General features: G+C 38.2%; 1 protein-coding gene across 1 annotated transcript in view; it reads right to left on the reverse strand.

The window, feature by feature from the left end:
• FAF1 (Fas associated factor 1) overlaps positions 1–11,359 on the reverse strand; it is a 171,325-nt gene that overhangs the window by 67,808 nt on the left and 92,158 nt on the right. The window contains exons 9-11 of the mRNA XM_081868243.1: positions 3,878–3,973; positions 3,212–3,338; positions 2,358–2,421 (exon numbers count right to left, since the gene is read on the reverse strand). Coding sequence (XP_081724369.1) covers positions 2,358–2,421; positions 3,212–3,338; positions 3,878–3,973 — 287 coding nt within the window. The remainder of the gene's footprint in view (positions 1–2,357; positions 2,422–3,211; positions 3,339–3,877; positions 3,974–11,359) is intronic.

Consider the following 11,359-nt stretch of genomic DNA (forward strand, 5'->3'; position numbering starts at 1 on the left):
TCTTATACTTAGCGTAAAACTTTAAGTTAAATGATAGAATGCCAGCTTTAAACAAATGATGCCACAAAAATCAATTTTTGTTCTTATTTGTTCATTTGTCTTCCAAGGGACAATGGGAAGACCTTCGCAGGAACAGGCCACTGTTGGTAGCATAAACAGAAACTTATAGAGGAAGGGAGGGAGGGGTTTCTAAATGACACAAATGGAGAGCTGCTCTCCATGAGGCATTTGCAGAGGTTTGTCCTTTGCTTGTTACCCAAAATTGCAGAAAGCATAAGTACTTCCTGCCACAACTCTGACCGTATGAAGTCGCTCAGAATAACAAAGCTTCAAAATCAAAACTCACAAGTTTGAGCCACTAAAGTTCCCATGGTAGAGCTAACTGCATGAAACTGCATTAGCTACAAGAACAATTTGTAGAGTACGGTAAATAGTATTAGTCTCCTCACCTTCCATAACTGCATTAAGTTTATTCATAGCCATTCGACCCAGCCTCAGCTAACTACATTTCCTTCCCTTTCTTCCTAATCTGGAATCGGATGGAAAAATATTCTCAACAGGATGTTAAACTATCCCACTGCTCACTGAAAGCAGAGAAATTCAAAAGGTAAAATAAGTCTTGTCCTTTTGAAGGTAGCTGGGCAATAGGAATATCGAAGAGAAGTGTGCAGAAATGGAAAACTTGCTCCTACAGGCAGCTGGATCCTACTCAAAAACCACCCTCTGAAATGCCTTCCACCAAAACCAACACTGTCAGTCTTGTAATGGCTGCTGGAGATAGGCACCTAAGAACAGTTCTCAAAACCTGAGCTGCGTGGCTTAGGAAGCTGCCTTATGTGGAATGATACCATGGACTGGCAGTGGCTCTCTGAGGTTTCATTCCCATCTGTACCTGGAGATGCACAATACACATCAAGGAGGCTTAGTTTGGTCAGGATCGAGTATACGCTTTCAGAGTTAGCACAAAATACATTACTTATGGTAAGTGAGCCACCATAACTGCTAGAGCAGGCATTCCCAAACTCGGACCTCCAGATGTTTTGGGACTATAACTCCCATCATCCCTAGATAACAGGACCAGTGGTCAGAGATGATGGGAATTGTAGTCCCAAAACATCTGGAGGGCCGAGTTTGGGGGTGCCTGCACTAGAGAGTCGTGAAAATTTATATCTCAGGCTTTTTAGACTCGTCTACCCGTATACTATCTGAAACCAAAGGGGCGCATTGGTTGCCAGACATGATTCCCCACCCCCCAGCTGTCGTACCCCACTAGGAGAGTCACACCCCCTTGTGCAGATTGCCATAATAAGGAAACAGGATATTAGAAAGAATATGAGTAGACCGACCCTACATTCAAACCATGCACATTTGGGAACCTTTCTCCTGCGTAAGATTGTGGCCTGTCCGTGGGGCACACAGAGGTCTGAGTATACCTAGCTCTAGATCACTGTTCCCTTTAGTCTTTCATTTTTCTGAAATGTAGCCATTCAGCCATTCCATACCACACACATAAACTTATTAGATAATCTTTTTTTAAAAAATCCCATGGTGTATTACTTTATTTATTTATTTATTTATTATTAAATTTGCAAAGCGCCCTATACCCGCAGGTTTCAGGGCAGTTCACAGGTTAAAATAGGAATATAAAACCACAAAATACATAACCAAAATAAAAACAGAAAATACCCAGTAACACACACACCCCTCAAAAAAACCCCACATTTTTAAAGGGCATAGGTCGGATGTCAGTCAACCAAAGGCCTGGTTAAAAAGGAATGTTTTTGCCTGATGGCTAAACGTATATAATGAAGGCGCCAGGCAAACCTCCCCAGGGAGAGCATTGCACAGACAGGGAGCTACTGCAGAAAAGGCCCATTCTGGACCTCTTGTGGAGGAGGCACACGAAGAAGGGCCTCAGGTTCATATGGAAAGAGGCAGTCCTCGAGGTATTGTGAAAAAATGCATATTGGAAACGTCAAAAGAATCTCACAATCGTGTGTGTTATGAATTAAATGTTTCAATAATTCCATCCTGAATGAGAGCTCTCTGCTGCAAAAAATCCACTGCAGGCTGTCTTATGGTTTAGAGTAGCTGCGAACTTAGGAAGAATATGCAAAGGAGAAGTGTGTGGTTGGATATTTAGAGAAGCTAAACGATTTACAGTTGGGAGGCTCAATGTGGAGAAGCAGGTTGCATTTTAAGTTTAAAAATAAATTTCCTAAAGAAATCTGACAACTTCGGGATTCAAATATCGTAAGATTCTTCTCACTTCCACATTTTTCCTAAATGCTTTGTAAAAATATAAGTCACATTCATGAACCATAGATGCAGAAATTATGCACAATTACAAGTCTAACCTTGAAGAAAATTCTGCTGTGAATTGTAATAAGGCATCTCCTTCATTTTCAGCATTTTCTGGCACTAAAAGAAAGAAAGGAAAATAGTACATAGTATAGTATAGTATAGTATAGTATAGTATAGTATAGTATAGTATAGTATAGTATAGTATAGTATGGTATAATATAATTATCCATAGAATAGTATTCATATTATATTTTTTGAAAACATTGCCTTTACTATTTTCTTTAATTGTACATATACATTATTCAAATAACTTTTAATAACCCTTAATGAAAAGAACAGCAATAATATGGCCCTTTGGGCATATGGAATTTGTGAGCAGTTCTAGGAAGATGAAGATGATAAAAACAACGTATCGGTTTTTGCATATGACAGTATTATTATTGTAACAATAAAATTAGAATCTTATAAGCCATCTTATAACTGTTGTTATACTATATTTCAGTGTTTTTTCTTTGAAATATTTTACACAAGTGTTTGTATAGCTTTTATTCTAGTTCTAGAATAACGATAAATCTTAGTAATATTTCAAAGAAAAAAACACTGAAATATAGTAGGCATATAGATACAGCCCCAAAGTTAAGTTTTAAGTCTAAGAGAATTGATTTCTGGAGGCCTGAATCCAGAATTCATTTATACAGTCTTAATTTCTCAGGTCTTCCTTTTTAAGTCAGCTTTTTTTAAAAAAAAGAGTTTATCACTGGATGTTGAAATACATTTCTTGGAATATATCTCCAAGAAAACTATCTGGTGGAACCAAAAGGAACCAAAGTTTGCTTTCTTTCCTATTGCTCAACTGCTGTCAGTACATTGTTACACTATTCACAGCATGAAGGATTGCATTACTTACTCATTGGAGATTTCCTCAATGCAGATGACGCCATTCCAAACATCTCTCCATCATCCACTCCAAATTCTGTGGCATCTTCAAAGTCATCTCCATCACTGTCACTAACCATATGTACATCTGTGCATTGCTAATTTAGTAAAAGCCATAGTTAAGAATAATGCAGAACAGATTTATATTTATGATATAATACTGTTTCAATATTAGTAGTTTCCCATATACAACTATAAAGGCCATCCTGTTTGAAATTAAGAACCTTGGAGGAAATTCCCTATATATTTTGGCTTGAGAAAACTATTTTGTATAAATAGGATTGTAAATAGTGGGTGTGTTCATACAACATGATAGACTGTGGTTTGTTGTGATGGCATGAGCCTAGTCTTCCCCTAGCTTTGTTGACTGCCTCCTTCAACCTAGCCAGGGAGAGTTTACACTTCCATATTTTTTTAGCTTGTCTTGTGATCCAAGCTCATCAAACTGTGGTTAATTTTAGCTATGGCTTGTTTGAAACAATCCGACTTCAGCATAGATTAGGCTATAGTAAAGTCAAACTGAGTTTTGTGGGCAGTAACCGGAATACAAATGTGGCTTTCAGCATAGCTTGAAGGAGTGTCTGAATATCATATATTGTGTGTGAGAAGGAAGAGGGAGGGAGGAGATTGTGTTTACCTCTTCTGACTGTTCTCTGGTTTGTGCTGGTGAGGATCTTCTTCCAACTGTAAGTCGGTGGCAAGGATAAGAGACTCCCGATGCTGCTAGGGTCACCTAAAACACAGGATACATTGCAGCATCAACTATCAGATTTGCATAAACATGTTTCTTTCAGTGACTAAAACCAAACTACAGTAGATTTGAATGAACTGGAATAAAAAGATTGGGAAATTTAGAATTTACCCACAAGGAACATTGTTATACAAAATGACGCTAGAAAAAAGGATGCAATACTTGAGATCATTCCACAATATCCTTTCTTGACAAGATTTATTTTCAACATATCATTTCATTTCAATCCTCAAACTTCTACATCATGGCAAACACTTAAAGCTACCTCATTATTGCTGTATAGCTGGTCGGCACTAAGCTCATGCACTTGACAAATTGGGGATCATTTACATTTCTTTTAACCAATAGCGGACAGGCAATGGGTAGGAAGAGGCCCTTACCACAGTTGTGGTGACTGAAGAAAGAAAACAAGGCAGCTCAAACACCATCCAGGTAAGGAGCCAAGATAGCACTGAAGACAACAGATGGTTGGAGTTAAAGTACAAAGCAGGTGACTGAGTAGGAGTGGGCAGTTCCCATTATTAAGGTAATCTGAATCAGTTTTAGACCTCAGATTCCCAAAATCATTAACAAAGAGTCTTTCTAGAAGAAGTCAGACTATGAAAACTGAGCCAACTTGGAAGAGGCCTGAGTTATCAAGAGGGAGCGAGGAATTGATAAGGGGCTAAGTAGGAACACTTAGAAGCTGTGGAAACCTGTACCAATATAGTAGACAGTACCTTGCAAACATGTCTAGTCACTGTAAAAAATGCTGCTGACAACATATTTCTTCCTTTAACACAGACTATAGAGGTTTCCTTTGTGAAGGAAATATGTCATATGGATAAAGGACCAAAGGGTAACTCAATTGCGAATTTTGTGAATATGGCCTGATCTCAGAAAGTAGAGACTACTTTGCTATATTTTGTGCACTAAAAGGTTAAGGCAGTATTGAAAAATATGCATGTTACATTTAAATTGTCCAACAGTTGAGAGTTTTAAAATCTTTATTCGCTTTAGAAGAATAACAACAGAGTTACATCTACATTTCTCCCCCGCTCCATCAACTGACACAGAGCCTTCTTGATTAATAAGCAGCTATGCAAACATGTCCTTGAAGGGTAAAAATACACATATTGTCAAAACTGAATAAGCAGTAACTGATGTGTATTTTCTATAACAATTTAAAATGTATTGGCTAAATGTCTGTATTTTAAAAAAAATGTGAAGGAAGTTCTACTTTCCAAGTCATTGTAGTGGCTAAAAAAGTCTTATCCAAAGCCTAGCAAGTATGCTAGAAATACTCTTATTTATTTTTATCCTCAAGTCAGGGTGTTTTTAATCACTTATGTGCTAGAATTCATAAAAGCCTTAATTTGCTTCAGGTTAAAGCAAGCTGATTAAGTGTGCTAGCTAACCAAGTGAGTGTTGACCTGCCTGGACTAGCCTGCTGCCACATTCTTGTAGCAAGGTTAAATAGCAGTTTAGTCACAATTTTAAAATCACAGAGTTAAAAGGAAATGACTCTTTTGGAATAAATGAAATATTAAAGCAGACATTCAGGTCAAGCTCAATTATCAGTGAAACTCTTTCATACATAAAACAGAATCTACGCTTGCCTTTGTAATGCTGGCACTGCCATTTTATATCACATGCTTCATTCAGTATTGAACATAGTAGTGGGGAGGGGGAGTAACATCTGTATATACCTAAGCTCTCACTAAGGAGCGCACTAAAGGAAAGGTGACTAATGCCAAATAGAGGTTTGGTGGTAGCAAACGAACTAGATCCAAGGATCTCATGATAGATGGCTTCCTCCCAATTAAAGCTGGATAAATGGGTTAGAATATTAGGTAAGGAAAGTCAGACATTGAGAACATGATGCTGGCCATTTGCTTTCTCATGTTCAATAATATTAAAACATAGCTCAGGGTGGGATTTTATATAGCTCAAAATCAATGAGAGATTTTCTTATCTAGCTAAGCATGTTGTAGAATTGGACGTGAGAAGGCCACCATACTGCTCTCTTAGGGGGAAATAATAAAAAATACTCTGTGTAAAACTAGATGCAAGATGGAAAAACAGGCTGCTGAAGAGGCCAGGGGCCATCTTGGCTGAGAGTCCTGGAAGAACTGCTCCTTGCCTTGCTGGCCTTTCCCCCTTAGCCTTGGAGGGCAGGACCCTGACTGACTTCAGCTACAAAAGCTGAGGCTGCTGAAGAAGCGAGATACCATCTTAGCTGTCTTTTAGTGCTGACCCAGGTCATCAAGTCTGAGCTCCACAGCCACCATCAACCATCATTGGCAGGATTGGCAGCAATAGCAGCAGATATGCTCTATGCTCAACATTTTATTCTCTTTTTACTTTACCTTTTATATTAGACTTCCTTCAGCAATGTTTCCTATATTAACATGGTGGGGGAGATATGCCAAGCCAAAGTGAACAAGAACATTAATAGGTCTGTGCTGTTAAATTCTTAAAGCTAGCAAACAGATTTGGGTTTCTATGCTGGCATGACTAAAGGCAGCCATTAACTCTTGGCACTCAAAAAAGCAAGAAATTTCACTGAAATTATTTCAAAATTAACAAAAACATTTTGGGTATATTCTTAAACCCTTGATAACACCAGTAAAACTAGCACAACTAACAACCAATTAGTTTTATCTTTTCACAGGAAATGAACTATTTTCCTTTTGTATACAACACATAATATGTCAGGCATTAAATCTTTTTTTTAAAAAAATTAAACACTAACTGGATGGTGGAAAAAAATCACAAGGGTGGAGTGTGTTCACGTTCCACTAGCACCAATGCTTACTTTATCCCTTCATAAAGTGCTGCTGAGATAATTACTGCTGACAGATTTATTCAAGGTTCATTTCACTTTTTCTCTAGGTTTTTTTCTAGTTAGAAGTGCAGCAGAGCCCATGGGAAGATCCACCCCTCACACCTGTTAAGTTTCTTCATGTTACTAGGGCCAGTTTAGACATGTCACTTTGAATTAGCATTGTACAAGGGCACTAAGTGTGACAATTACTTATCACAGGTTTAACCTTGGAAGGGAAGAGAGGAGGGGAGGAGAAAAGTTTCTAATTCAAGTCCGAGAACAGTGTCCGAATACGTAATTTAAGCCCTTTAATACAGGTTGCATGAAATTCATTCCAAGACTCATAAAAAGGTTCCCATGGTAGGTTTCCAAACAAGGATGCAGATTAATATAAAGGGCACATCTACAGTTACAATGTATTTGATTTTAGAAAAGTAAAATTTAGGAAGGAAAATATTTTCACTGAAGACAATGGCCTACTGATGAAAACTTAAGAAAACATTGATAGCTGCTCTTTTTATTTTTCCTTGAAGTTTTCCTTCCTGTATTCTGAAGTCACATACACTAAACTCCAAACTCAAGTCATGCTTGGGGTCTGTATGTGCACCTGATAAAGGAGAATCCCTCTCTGAGGTCTGCTGTTATGAAAGTGTCAGGAGTTTTTTTGATTTCAGCTTCTTCAAGGCACCAGCAAGCATATTAGTAAAACAAAAGGCTAAATCAACTCATAAGGAAGACAAAGAAGACTCTTAAAGTATTCAGATTCTTCAACTTTTTGAAAGGGTAACAATGCAATCCAAAGCATGTTTAGTGAATAGTAAATTCTGCTAAGCTGAATAGAACTTGCTCCCAAGGTAAGTGTGCATAGGATTGCAGTCTAAGTATTGTTTTAGAAAAAGCAATGGCTACTGCAGACATTGTAGAAGACTAGCAAGAAGATTTATCCCTACCCCTTCAATTTGCAAGTGCCATTTGAAACATGCCCTTCAAAATCCCTTCAAACAGTCATTTACAGTGATACCTCTGGTTAAGAACTTAATTTGTTCCGGAGGTCCATTCTTAACCTGAAACTGTTCTTAACCTGAGGTACCACTTTAGCTAATGAGGCCTCCCACTGCTGCTGTGCCGCCAGAGCACGATTTCTGTTCTCATCCTGAGGTAAAGTTCTTAACCTGAGGTACTACTTCTGGGTTAGCGGAGTCTGTAACCTGAAGCGTATGTAACCTGAAGTGTATGTAACCCAAGGTATCACTGTATATACATCATTATATATGCAATAATCATAGGAGTACTCATAAGAGAGAAGCAAATGTCCAGACAACATTACAGTGAGATGACAGTTCACAGTACACAGTACACAGTACACAGTACACAGTACACAGTACAGTGTATTTTTTGTCTATGGACTCCAATAAAGCTGCGTGTGTGAGAGATGACAAGTGGATGGTCAAAAATGGGATACAGTGTACAGTGTCACAGAGCTGTCAGGCAATCACAGGTCATCCACAGAGCAGGAAGAACATGAGGCATGAAATGCAATTTCTAGCCTCTTATTCTGGATCCCTCCCAAGCAGATGAAGGCTATGTTGAAGGGGTGGACTCCTCCTCTTGGCCTGTCAGGCCCATTGCTCAGCAACGTGCAGGACTCTCCTAGAGGAAGGTGTCAGAGGGGGAGGAGCATCAGCAGGACTGGGACTGTCCTGCTGGGCAGCAAAGGCAACCTCTGACTCCTCTCTATCTGAATCTGCATTTACATTGCAACTCTCCGCCTCAAGCCCTATCCTGGAAGGGCCTCCTTCTTCTGATCACCCTTGATTGCTCAAAACTCTTGCTTCTAGCAACACCCAGCTCATCCCTTTCCCAGACTGCTCCTCAGTGTCCCACCACCACAATCCAGGGTCTTAGTCATCTTCTTCCATGTCCTTCCTGCGGGGTACTTGCGCAGTTGGCGCCCACTACTCTTCCTCATCCAGCTAGTCCCTGACATACATGTCTGTCATAATCACAGACCTTTTCTTAACATGGTTGTGAACTGCCCTGAGATCTGTGGATGAAGGATTTTAACATCCTTTAAGCCTTACATAGTTATTGGCCTGGACTGGGAGATGAGGGAGGGGAGTCTGGCCAGTTTCCATACTTTAGGAGTGGATGTGGCGAGCAGAGCTAGAAAAAGTACTGGAGCTTTATATCTTTCCCCCCACCTTGTCTATCAAATTGACAGGTTTTCAGCTAATTACTTAAAAACACCTCAGGGAATATTTTGTTTAATGAGGGAGGTGTCTTTAAAAGTTTAAAATCCCCTGCCATAAACAAATGCACAACTACATATGATATTTGGAAGCTGAGGGAAAATACAAACTTAAGAATGGAGCATGAAGAGGTATCATCTGCCATGAGGCTAATCATGGCTCACAAATACTTTCTTCCTGTTGGGCATTCTCCCCCTCTCAACCCAGGCCATCTGAAAGCATTCTGAATTATGCCTTAATATGTCTAGTTCAGGCAGAGAAAATATTTTCCCATCATATTGATCTTAATGTGCTCTGACAAAGCAACAGTACATTAACTTCATGTTTGCCACAACCTGCACTCTGCAATTTAGCAAATGCCCTTTACTCATAGGGTAGCAACAACACATTTCCCAATTTTCAGTTTCTTCAGCATTATTTCTTCTTATAACACAGCAGTTAAAACATATCAATGAAAAATAGCTCAAATTGTTTTGTTAATTCATACACCTGTGAAAAGGAAGCTTTCTGATCCAAAATACATGTAAATTGCCTAAAGCAAATGAATAAACCAAAACTGCAATTCATAAAAACTGCTTAATAAAAATAACTGAATCACAGCATGGTGCTAGATTGAGAAAATCCATAAACTTAACTCTTCAGGTATTCCCCAACAGATCATGAATCATCTGTATCAGAATCATCTGTATCAGAAATTGTCATATTTATAGCAGTGTGACTCACAGCATATGAGGTTTCTTTTATAGATGAAGGGTAGAATTTTATCAACTTTCACAGCCTAACATATAGCTAAATTTGTGCTTCATAAACCATGTAAAGCTGTAGAGCTTTCACATAAACCACATGAAAGTACGGCTGGATAAAAGGTGACAGTTTTACTCAATGTGCTGTTTCTGATAACAATTGTAGAAGAAATTCCTGTAGTCATGTTTCATTTAAAAGGCACCCGTTGCACAGGGCCAATCCCAGTTTACAGAATCATACTAATATTTAATTATCTTAGACCCAAACTTCCATGGCATAGATTAAGGGTCCTGGGGTACTAGATCTCTCTGTCAAGTCTACCCTGCAACTTCAACATTATTGAGAAAGATGATGATAAAACCACCTATTTCAGCATCGGCTACATTTTATTCAATGATGATGATTTTATGTAATGATAGCAATACACTTTGAGCTTTTATAGAGCACAAGAGAAAAGAGGATTTGTAATCTATAATCTGACAGAAGAAGACAGAGCGAGAGGAAGAAAGGAAGTCTGAAGTAAATGGGGAAATAATATAGGGTGGTAGTCAACTAAGTTTAACTTACCCAAAGCAAAAAACTCTAGAATCTTGAATCTACTTTGTATTCACAAACATTATCAACCAACCACTTGGCATGACAATAGTCTGTGGTGGGGTGCCATTTATCTCACTGCATTAGAAAACCAGGGATGGCAAACAAAAGAATGGCTGGATATTTTTTCAGTGCTATATAATTCCTTGGCAAACTCCAAGCAGTTGTGTTACCAACTGATGGATCCAACAAATTATTCCAACTCTAATGGGCTTTCTGGGGTCCATTTTTTTCTTCATGATATAATTATTCATGAAACTAGCCTCAAACATAATGAGATTTTTGCACTGTTGGCCTGCCAAAACGCATGGAGCTAGTGGTTTTTTATAAACAAAAATGTATGGCAACAGGTAATTTGCCCCACATTCATTTTGTTTTACATAAAGGTCCTTAACCCTTCAAAATGCATATTCTACTAAAATGACTAAAAGCGTCTATACGTAAAGATCACTACGCCTTGCATGATAGCTACCCATTGCCAATATTATAAAGGTTAAAATATGCCAGTTGGTCAAAATAGCTCTTTTAATATTCAGAGCGGTCTAGGGTTTTTTCTAGACATCAAATAAAAAATGCATTAGTTTTATAATTGTACAAGACTGTGTGTAAAGTTTTCCTAATTTAGTAAACCAACATTTATTTCTTACAATATCTAGTAAACATTATTTCTTACAATATCTAATAAACATTATTAGTAAACATTATTTCTTACAATATCTTTGCTCTCTACCTTACATCAAGTTAATAAGTTTCCTCAACCACTATATCCTGCTTATGATCATCTCCCAAAATTATTTCTTTTGTTTTACTTATTTAACAATGTAGGGCATCAACACTTTAAACACTTTAAATTGAGATGAAAGCAACAGAAATATGGTGCCTTTCCATCATCACAGCAAGTTACTGTATAGAGATTCTGTTTTTCAACATAACGTCAGGACATTACTCATGGAACCAGTCCATGAACTATTAAGT

Source organism: Podarcis erhardii (assembly GCF_964252035.2).
Source record: "Podarcis erhardii genome assembly, chromosome: 6".
NCBI classification, from domain to species: domain Eukaryota; kingdom Metazoa; phylum Chordata; class Lepidosauria; order Squamata; family Lacertidae; genus Podarcis; species Podarcis erhardii.